The sequence below is a fragment of the Priapulus caudatus genome, unplaced genomic scaffold (assembly GCF_000485595.1).
Source record: "Priapulus caudatus unplaced genomic scaffold, Priapulus_caudatus-5.0.1 Scaffold152, whole genome shotgun sequence".
NCBI lineage: Eukaryota > Metazoa > Priapulida > Priapulimorpha > Priapulimorphida > Priapulidae > Priapulus > Priapulus caudatus.
Window position 1 is genome coordinate 99,586 of NW_014577213.1, and position 11,512 is coordinate 111,097.

The following is an 11,512-nucleotide window of genomic DNA, read 5'->3' on the forward strand; positions in this document are numbered from 1 at the left end:
GTGCGTGCGTGCGTGCGTGCGTGCGTGCGTGTGTGTGTGTCTATATATATATATATATGTGTGTGTGCGCGCGCGTACACACGTGCATGCGTACGTGCGTCTGGCAGACTCCAATGCCCCTCCCTGTGGTGACGTCATCGCGAAGATTTCAAAAGTTAACGATGACGACCTGTCGGTCTTTTGGCTTCTCCTAATGCGTGTTTCAATTGAGAACGTATGTGCGTGCGCAGTGGTCCTGTTTATAAGTAAATCCCCCGCAGAACGGTAGAAAAGGTACAAGTCTAACTGGCCAGGGGAAAGGGTCGTCAACATAATGAGAGATTTCTGGTTTCTTGGCGTAACGCCGAAATGTTGTCAACGCACGCGGCGACAAGCGAGCATTCGGACGACTGCAAAATCGAAGGCAGCACATCCGTCGAATTTCGTCTCAAACGGGAAAATGCTTACGTTGCACAACGGTTAAACGAACATGTTGCAATAATCGTCCTAGAATGGGTTTCGCAAAGCACCCGCTTCAGCTAGCCTACGCGAAGATGGGAGGGAGGCGATCTTTTACCCAAGCGCATTGTACTGTTCGATCCTCACCAAAAATACGCAATTTAGCCCACCTGGTAGGACGTTCCTACACCCGGCATCTGCTCGCTGATACACACGTAAACCCAAGGACAGTTCTGCGCACCGATTTACCACAGCGACGGACGTGTTACACTTGCTTTACTGCTATACGCCCCTGTAACATGCACGCATGCAGATCCCTAACCAGATCACACGTGCACCGACCCCCGACCCCCCCAGCGTCGTCTAAGGAACGTAAGGCTAAGAATAGTAGAGAGTAGAGACAGGCAATAGCCACCTGAAAGTAAGACGAGAACAGGTACAGTTAGTAAGTGGTCGAGCTGCGACCGGAGAGAAAATCCCCACATCTCCGTGTTAGGTGAGAAGTAAGAGACAGAATAAGAATAAGGCGGGGAGTGGAGAGATCGCTGATAACCGATAGAGGCCAGTTGTTCAGCGGCTACGACGCGCACTCGGAACATCTCAGAGAATGAAATCATACGGCAGACGCGTGTGTCAGAGGGGGGAGGGAGGCCTGTACCGCCTCTATGCGGCCCACTGCCTCTATACCCCACACGATACCAGCTGATCGGTCAGGACGCCACTATAAGCTATAGAGCTACAGCTAGCAATGATCCAAGTAATGCCGAAATCATGGCAGTTTTTTGTCAACGGTAACACTGCAGTGAGTGGCAGTGCAATTTTAATGGGATTGTAAGCAAGGTTTTGATTGGAAGGTTTTGATTGCAAAAATGACCGCCTATTCGAGCACTGGGCACCGGCTACTGTGACAGCCGAAACACATAGGTTCCAAGTTATGCTCCAATAAAATGTAGATATTGTATTATTCTAACTACAGATTCATAGATAAGTTCCGATCAAGTACACCCATCTACTGTTTTTGTCTCCCTAGTTTTCACTTCCACTGCCATGGTAACAGTAGAACAGTAAACGAATCATTAAATAGGAGCATGCACACAGCTAATTTGACTTCATAACCTTTACTTACTTACTTTTACTCTTACCATCGCTTCTATTTTATTCTCTGAAATGTTCCAAGTGCTCGTGAGACGTGTACAGCCTGCTAGGTAAGGGCCTACACGAGCCACGGGGTTATTCCGACTCGCCGCGGCTCACAAAACCAAATCGACGGTCTACGGAACAAACATGGCCGCCGAAGAGGTTAGATGGGAGCGACCGGGAAGCATTTTAGCGGGAGTACACGCGCACGAACGCGAGGTTCGTGTGAGGGAGCAGACGACACCGTGTCTGACGTCGGTAGTCCTTGCGGGCCGGCACGCGCGATCGTGGAATCGCCAGTGATTGCTACTCACACGCACTCTTACCCTGTTCTCAGCTCTCTCGTGGTAGACCTTCAATGTCATAACCGTCTATGATGTTTCTGACAACGGGCGTTCGAAGGCTCGTTATAAGAAATGTCATGAATAGTTATGACATCACTAGTCTAAAATGACGTAACTTTTTTGGGCAAGACTTTACGCGTGCAAAAGCCACGACAGGGGATTGTCGTAGGCATTTATAATGTGTCTGCCAATCAGCCTCAGGTGCCAGTTGTCAGAACCATCATATTTAGTTATGACATTATAACGTTTGAAGTGAATAGCACAGGTTAGCACTTCTCTCCTGCCATTTTTCCTCAAGTTTATTAATACAGATCCTCAGATAACACTGTCGAGGGCAACATCGATGTGGCATGAAGTTTTCGCATAATGCAGTCTCGCCATATATAAAAGCCAGACAGCCACTTGACGCGAAGGTTTGCAAACCGCTTCGCCACAATAGCCGAGCAAAACTGCAGGCAGGAAAGCCAGGAGATTGCAGCACGCGGCGCTTCCATATCTGGTGCCACTGAGAAACGCAGACGCCAGACCACTGATGTCGGGGATGGATGGAGGAGTAAACAGCATTAGGAGACACCTGCCACCAGAGGCACTCACGAAAATCTTCCCTTCCGCCGCAAATACGTGAACATCTCTCCCCCGGCGACAAATTCCAGAATCATGTACAGGTTGGTGCAGTCCTGCGGATTTCGAGCACACAAGAGAAAGAAAAGTATGATTAGTGGTTGATCCACGTGGTGCACACGTGGATCTTCTCAGCCACGTCCACACAGTTACCAGTTGTACCTGAAATCACACACTAGCACACAAGTCAGCATGGATGGCAATTAACACAACGAAAGTTCGCACCAGAATCAACAGAAAAATCGTGTGCGCACCAGTGCTAACAGAAACATATACGTAACATATACATACATATACATATACGTAACATATACATACATATACATATACGAAAGCATGCAGAGCAACTGTACGAATACTAATAGCAACAGAACATGTGCATCACACGTGAACGTGAATAGAAACAGAAGAATCACGTGAACACCAATGACAACAGAACACACACGTGACATGCGACTGTGGATGGCAACAGAACAAGTACACGAACACCAATACCAACGGAACATTAACCCAAACATGGACGTGGCAACAGGAAATTCGCACACGGGTACGTACGTGGCATCAGCGTGACCCTTCACACAGGAAGCCACGTCAAGACACCCCGCATGCAGCTACAGAACCGATGAAAACATGGTAGTACTGCCCGAGACAATTTCAACCGAAAAGTGAAAAATGCTGGTTTCTCAGTATTACGATAGAAGATCACACCAAGAGACACCGTGGCTGACGATTTGATGACTAGCAAGAATCGGAGAGATCAACCACACGACACGCGAGCGACTCACCTTAAAATGATATTCTAGATTGACGAGGAACGGGAATTTAATGGAATTTAGAATCCTCTTCTCGTTCAGTGTGTGTTCCACCTGTTTCAACTTCACCACCTGCAATATTAATAGCGGTAGTGTCAGGGTGAGATGCAATCGCACGTTCGGATGAATTTACGAGCATGTTTTTTCGTATTTACGCAGTTATTGCCAGTGCACGTCTGCTCCCATGGGACAGCCGGGCACAGCTACACAGATATCATTGATATTCCAAAGAATTCCTCTTCGCTAAAGAGCCTGATCTGAATCAATGTGATTTTGAAGCTAGTATAGTACACACGGTTTTTATGCAGCGATTTCAAATTCGATTTTTCATTCAAAATTTTTTACTGTAATTATTGAACGCACTATAATCTCAAAAATTGTGTAATGTCAAAAGGGTGATAAGTTCATCATTAGTTACTAAATTGCGCAATGTGCGCAGAAGAAAATGCATTGGCCTGTGTGGTTATTTATTGACGGATGGCAGCATTAACACGGACACGTGTATCTGCTATCTACAGGTAATATCAGATGTAGATTATCTACTTCCGGTAATATGAATCAGCAGCCTGCAGCCCGCACCTACCATTCACACTGTCATGTCATGACAAACAACAGACACATATATAAACAATACATAGTAAGTGCGATGCTGTGAAACACACCTGCACTTCACACCTGCATGGATTCATGGCACGTTCAGTATTTAATTAACCAGGGCCCAGATCATGATTAAAATTGATTTAAACCAATGAAACCTAGGAAATAAATGCACCAAATGCAAAAAAATCGATGCAAAAAATGTACTAATTCACGCTCAACTACACCACCACTGCCACTAAAACCCTCAAATCAATACCGTAGTGGGATCTTGAAATTCACATTAGACAGATGTGTAGGTGATCATGCTCTGAGAAATACGATGAGATTTATGCTATCGCGTTTTTTTTAAATCCTAGGTACCACCAAAGAGTAAATGGCAAAATGAATAAACTACTTTTCCTTTATTACATCTCTCTTAAAATAAATTACAGCACTAATGCTCACACCTCTTTTCCAGAAGAACGTCAACTAGCTTGAATGTTGTATATTTTTTCAAGCATCTAAAAAATTTCCATTGGTAATGAATTTAGTTATTTGATTTGTGTTAAAAGTACTTATTTTGTATGCAAAAAATCTCAACAATCCTTTTTTTCAGGTAGAGGCTGAGATTTTATGCTAGCATGTCACCTAGTAACGTAGTAAGATTAATAACGATCAGTATGGTATTCATTTGGCTTGTGAGGTCACAATATTTAGTGGAAGAGCTAGGTTAGCAGTACCTTTACATCAGAGTGACTATATGTACCTGCTTTATCCAGGAACGAAAACATGCACTTTAACCTAACTGTGACTTAAATATCTCTGTTTAATTTACGACAGTACAATTTCTAAACGCATCTGCATACGTTAAACGTTCATTTATATTAAAATGAAAATAATTGTTTCACCATATCGCATAAATCACAAGTATATAATCAATTCTACATGGTGTACTCCTGCATAAATGTAAATGATACCGGTAAGCTTTATAGATGTCCTTTTCCAATTTAAAAACCTTTCATGTATACACACATAGAACACAAATGCGTCCCTAGCAGATACAATACGAGTACGTCGTGAGGCGTTGTCATATAAAAGGCACTGACGGTCAACAGTACTAAATTTTGAGGCTTATAAGATGCATTTTTCCTCTGAAAATGTATCCAAACACATTATTATAACCAAGATTTGTTAGCTACAGTGCGGTATATTAGACTTCTCAGCAGAATAGCTTAGAGCATATATATTAACCAATGCTGATAGTGAGGAGGGCCCTTGTAAAATAAAGGAAATCTAAAGGGTAAAAACATTTAAAAACTACAAGGGCATGACCGTATTTTCAGCGAGTATATACCTGATATTAGAGACCGCTATCATGCAGTAAAACCTCTTTAAGGTTACTACCTTCTAAACTTGGGGGTTCGTATAACGCACCAGAGCGCCTTTATATAATCCATAAGAAATGCAGTAACTTGAAAATGTGACGAGTGCGCGGCACGTTTGACACAATTACCTTCTGCTTGTCAAGAATCTTCATGGCGGCATATTTCTTCGTCTGCTTGTGTTGCACTAGCATGACCCGGCCAAACGAACCCGTTCCCAACGTCTTCAGTCGATGGAAGTCGTCCAATTTGGCTGAACTCTTAACCAATTCAAAATAAACAGGTGTTAATTAATTAGTGTGTCAGCGGTGAAACGACTCTACGACAGTTACGTGTAATCGCATTTGGAAGCGTCCACTTTTTGGCTGGTCTCTGCCGGCCCGGCCACCCAACGACCAATCACACAACACCAGCCAACGTAGCATTTATCAATACCAAGTCAAAACAACTGATGAATTTATATATACTCCCCAGATTCTCATCGGTATTTTTATTATGAGCCTATCCCATTCTTTGCGATCGCAAGAAGTTGCATCGGTAATGCGTCTTGCTTACTGGTAACCATTTAATTTAAAGGTTAATTTTAAATTTAAAGCCCAGACACTTCTAGCCTGTCACCCTCCAACCCAACACAATTAAGGTTCCAACATGATGATAAAGTATATATGTAAAGGAAGCATGCACTGGAAGGTAGACATTTAAAGTAAGGACTCTAGACAAAACAACGAATATCTATAGCTTGCCAAAACTTACGACTGGTTGAGCCTCCCATCTTTCTTTGAAGTCTTTCTGTGCCAGCTCTAAGAATTCTTTAACTAGAAAAGAATTCGAATGATGCATGACAAACGTTGCACATAATAAGCCAAGCACACAGCAAATGCGATTTTGCCAGCAATATTTATTAATGCACTACATTTGACATACTAAGCTGTCTATCAATGTGCTGTGGATAGAAGGCAATAAATTCTACCAGAGAATGCTCAATACAACACAAAAACTTGAAGCCACGTGGCAAAATGAAATTCTCTCTAACATCTCTAAAACGCGTAAATAAAATACAAGGTTTTATAAGATTTAGCAAAGTCATCATGCATGACAGTTAGGAAATGCAAATAGACATTCTTATGCACTACGTGAGGGTTAATAAAGACCGTTTCGTTCAACGAGTCCATAAAAATGGTGTGCATGCAGCACACGTACTCACATATAACTGCGGAAACACACACACACATATACTATATAGTAACAATAAATACAGACATTAAGTTCTTTGCTGGCGAAGGACAAGTGTTAAAATATAGGACTATAAGTATAACGCTTTTGCACAGTTAACGATGTGAGGTGAGACCCGACTCTGAAAGTGAAGAGATTCACAAGCTGATTGAGGCTATAGTCAACCAGCACGGCAAAAATACATAGTAACATGCTCATGCTCACACACACACGCACGCGCACGTGCATGCACACACACACACGCACGTACGCGCACACACACGCACGCGCATGCACACACACACGTACGTGCACGCGCATGCACACACACACACGCATGCGCCCGCGCATGTACACACACACACACGCACGCACGCGTACGCGCACGCGCACACACACACATACACGCACGTGTGCACTGTGTACACGTGGCATAGAATCAACGCTCATGCTATATATTTCTACTTACTTCAGTACGGGGTGGATTTAAGACATCTCAACAGAAGTAGATAATAGGGAATTCTATTCTCTAGGGGGTGTCCCTATTATCTACTTCTGATCTCACGTATCACTATGTGAGGCTAATGTATATATATAACCTTTCCAATAACAAACAACAAACAGCAGCTGTTCTCATTTTCAGCTTCACGAACCTGCTATAAAGCCGTATTATGGTTAGTTAAAGATGCCTTCCAGAGATCAATTTGTACACTGCCAATCGTAAAATAAACGTGGAAAGTAAACAAAGCAGCCAGTGATCATGATATATGTTTTACTATTAATGATAAATATCAGAAGTAATACTTAATTTTGTTATTTCTAGTATAATTTAGCTATTAGCTATTCAGTGAATGGGACGTGTAAATGACACAGTAATTAACCAAGGAACCAACCCAGATATTTTTACTATTAACAGTAACTATTCGTAGTAAGTAATACTTGAATTTTCAAGATTTATAGTGACAGCAGTCAATAGTTCGTGTGACCTGTCTACACTAAAATTGTGATTACCCAAACCTCCAGTGAATAACATTATATCGTATTTTGTTGAAACAAACAAACGATATAAGCATTTATTTATTTATTTGGTTGATTATATCACACTGATTTCTTGCAAAATTATGGAAGGCATCATTAACGCGAAGGAGTACGTATACAATCAAACAAATACAATCAAGTCCTACACTTACTATATACTTATTACTATAAGGACGATCATGGAAACATTTCCTTGCAATAAAACTGCAGAGACAATACGAAAAATGCACATTAATAGTGGATCGATAAACGACAACATCTTTTCCCACGACACCGCGAGTATATGTTGGCAACAAACGAGGCAACGTGAAAACTATCCAAAATGCAGGTTTAACGCATGTACTACGAGCATGCCTGGTTTGCCTCTGCCAACTCAGCGTTTTTGTTAAACAAATACAAGTTCGTGGAACGCTTTGTACGCGCAACTTATGCACATACCGCAGTAAGTCAGTCACTCCGCAAGAGTATCGCCATTACACAAACAAATGCACAAAAAGACGCCGAAGATTCGAAATTAATAGCCGGGGGGGGGAGGGGTAAATGTTTAACTGTTAGTGTCCAATGCTGTTAGCGTTGATACGCTAAACTTGCTTCTTCAACGTTAGTAAAACTCGTGTAGCATTACACTAGCATTGTTAGTTGACAGGGGATAAGGGGGGCAGCATACAGACACACACACACACACACGTGACGTCGACGTCACTCCAGCTACTTACAATAGCATCCTTTACTTTTAGAAAGGAAGTCGGCTACATCATCGGCTGTAAGTATTAACATGGAGTCAAACTTCTAGCTAGTATCTACACGGGGCGAGAAATAGCGACTGCTTGACTACTCTACTAGCGGATTGGCCGTGTGTATGTGCCATGTGTGTTGTTGCAAGAGAAATACATGTTGCGGGGAGAGTAAGTGCAGTATCGTGTTTGTCATTCGCTGACCTCCATTTTTACATTGTGTCGACTCAACTTTAACATCCGATTCGCTTGCGTACAGCCAGTTGCTTGCTCAGCGTTCTCTCGTGAAATATAGGTATAGTACGCCGTGGGTTTGGTCCACTATACGTTTACCGATATATTTCTATCATTAACAACTATACGATCACTCGCTACCGTACGCTCACAATAGTGACACGTAACCCGTGTTAAAACTCCCACAAAACCCCGTCATTTTTCTGATTAAGTTATCGGGGAGCTGGCTTACTGTGACGTCGGATCGGTTTCAGGTTTGAGACTGCGCAATCGACCGGCTAGCTATTACAGTCTAATCGACTCCCGAGAGTCCACAGACAATATCCAGACAACTTCTGCAAGTGAAGCTTTTGATTCTAACATGAGAATCTAAATAGCAGACGCGGCATGCAGTGACGTGAATCTAAGCTCTTCTATTTGCAGTGTGTTTATATCAACAAATCACCATGATCATCAATCAAGGTTGTCTGAAACACTACCAAGTAGCTAAACGCTCAACACTCATACGTGCATTTGAGTCTGGTACTAGAATCAGTGACGTCATTGGATGCATAATGAATGATTTAATCCGTGCATCAGACAACTGACATGTTGAGGACAAAGTCACCCCTAGTACCCCGCTAGATTTTAAAACCTGTAGCATCAGCATCACGCACGCACACGCTCACGCACACACACGCGCACGCACACACACACGCACACACACACACGCACGCACGCACGCACGCACGCACACACAAACACGCACGCACGCACAAACACACGTTTATTAGCCAGCTGCTGGTTTAAAATTTCCCACAAAATACTATATATAGAGAAGAATATATATATATATACCTTAGACTTCGGTAGAACCGAGTAAGTTGACGAGAAATTGGTGGTAGCGGCGTACCATTGGTTGCCCCCTCCCCTCCCCATCCTGCCCCGCTCATGCGGTCAGGGCCATCACACCACGCGCCGCGCGACAAGAGCCTTGATCATGCCGGCCAGCCCTAGCCTCTCAGCTGCCACCGCCAGCTGATCGCGCACGCCAAAAGATGCGTTTGCCAAGGACACACGGCCAGGCGCGTTCGAGTACCTAATTGGCAGATCAATCGATCAGCGAAATCATATTCGTCCGTCGCGAGACTCTGTCCGCTATCGAAGGTGCGAACGCTGTGCTCGGCAAGATAGAGTCTCGGCTCATTAACATATATATATATATATGTATAATTATATATACATAATATTATATATATATATATCATTAATATTGCAGCGCGCCACGCCGATGCTTTTACGCGGACACAACAAAATGGTCGACAAACACCATTATTTTAATCAACTCATCTAAACGCCTCGTGAAGCAATAGCAGCAGAGGAATTTGGGAAAAGTTTTTCTCATTGATTATTTTTATCACGGTGATTATTTGAAGGTGCCTTCCCGCATACGTATGAATGCTACTAGCTTGTAACACATCATATTAAAAACCACATAAATCAGAAACTACACGTGAATGTCAGAGCTTGGAAGCTTTTGAAGAAACGGTAAAAACGAGTAGCAAGTCGATAATAAATCAGATCGGAGAGTCATCTGCATTCAAATGTGGTTACAAATAATAGGGGTAAGCTTATATTGCATTTACATGGCATCAGCTGCGACACCTCTCAGAGACAATGAGAATCAATGATTATCAGAAACAAGGAATATGAGGAACAATGGGAATCAGGAACTTGGAATCAATGAGTACTTGGAACAAGAGTACTGAGAACAATTCGTATCGTGAACCAATGAAAGTGATGGGAGAATTAAATGGGAAACGGTGATTACAAAACAATATATATATGACGTTCATTTCTACACTCATACTTCTCATTCTTATGTTCGTTCATTTCGTAAAAAATTTCTAATAAATGTAATCCTGAGCATTTGTGCACTGAGCAGTTGTGCTTGCCATAGATAGGTATGACAAGTATAAACGCACAACATTCGAATAACTATAACTTTTGCCAGATTTTATGTTTGAAATTGCATGATTTAATTGGGAAGTCACCTTCAACACGTGTAAGTGTATTATATGTATATAACTTTAAGCCTACAGCAATTCTTTGATTTGTTTCTGCAAATAACAATTAATCGGATTATTACTGTTAACAATAATTCCTTGATTTATTTTTACCGTCGTCAATTATAATAAATTGTGCCACGGTTCACAGGTGCATTTCCGTGAGTATGTTACTGAAGTAACTCCGTTTCTGACTTTAGATTTGCTGGATAGATCTTACCACAGCAGTATAAAAACATGAGTTTTTCTTTCTTCCAAAGATGGGCGCACAGCAACGTTTTCTTGTGCGGTAACACGCCCTTCTGAGCGGTCTCTACCTTTATACTATAGAGGCACTTCACGATGGGACGCCTGTTGATGTGCATGCAGGGACACGTGGCGCATATGGAGAAGCCCCAGCTACAGATGGTCAGCAACTAGAATAACACACACACACAGTTTCCAACTTTTTTGCTTGTTATGTTTTGCGTACGCGGCATGCAAGCACACGATTCTTTTTTTTCTCCATGGCAACTTCAGATATTTCACTAGCTGTTGCAAAATATCCAGTGTAGGAAATAGCTCACCGTACCCTGGTCTAGGACCAGTAATTTTTGAGCAGGACTGGCTCATTTTTATGGATTTTACAATATAGCTCGTAGAGTAGAAACAAAAATTTTCGAACTCACCATGCAGTTGGGCCACACTTATATTCAAGACTGATAAATTGAACGTAGGTGCGTATATTCTACACGTACACTTTCAGCTGCATGTACAACCCTCATATATCCAGATCTTCTCATGACTAACATTGCAACATGGTGCACGTGTGCATCCTGATTAACCACGTAGCATTTCAAATGCTAACTTAATGAATGCTGCTTAAAGGCATAATTCGACCATCGATTATGCAAAGTTGACGAATGCTACAGTAACTGGCACCTTGTGTAGTTAATA

At 42.4% G+C, this 11,512-nt stretch overlaps 1 protein-coding gene across 3 annotated transcripts in view; it reads right to left on the minus strand.

Annotated features, from left to right (window-relative positions):
• LOC106806294 (cAMP-dependent protein kinase catalytic subunit-like) overlaps nt 1–11,512 on the minus strand; it is a 71,595-nt gene that overhangs the window by 34,362 nt on the left and 25,721 nt on the right. For 2 of the 3 annotated variants that reach the window (XM_014808181.1, XM_014808180.1), the window contains exons 2-5: nt 6,067–6,128; nt 5,445–5,573; nt 3,326–3,424; nt 2,514–2,596 (exon numbers count right to left, since the gene is read on the minus strand). In XM_014808181.1, the coding sequence (XP_014663667.1) occupies nt 2,514–2,596; nt 3,326–3,424; nt 5,445–5,507 (245 nt within the window). In that variant the 5' untranslated portion in view covers nt 5,508–5,573; nt 6,067–6,128. Of the gene's footprint in view, nt 1–2,513; nt 2,597–3,325; nt 3,425–5,444; nt 5,574–6,066; nt 6,129–8,279; nt 8,325–11,512 lie in introns of all 3 variants that reach the window. The other variant, XM_014808179.1, reaches the window with a different exon arrangement.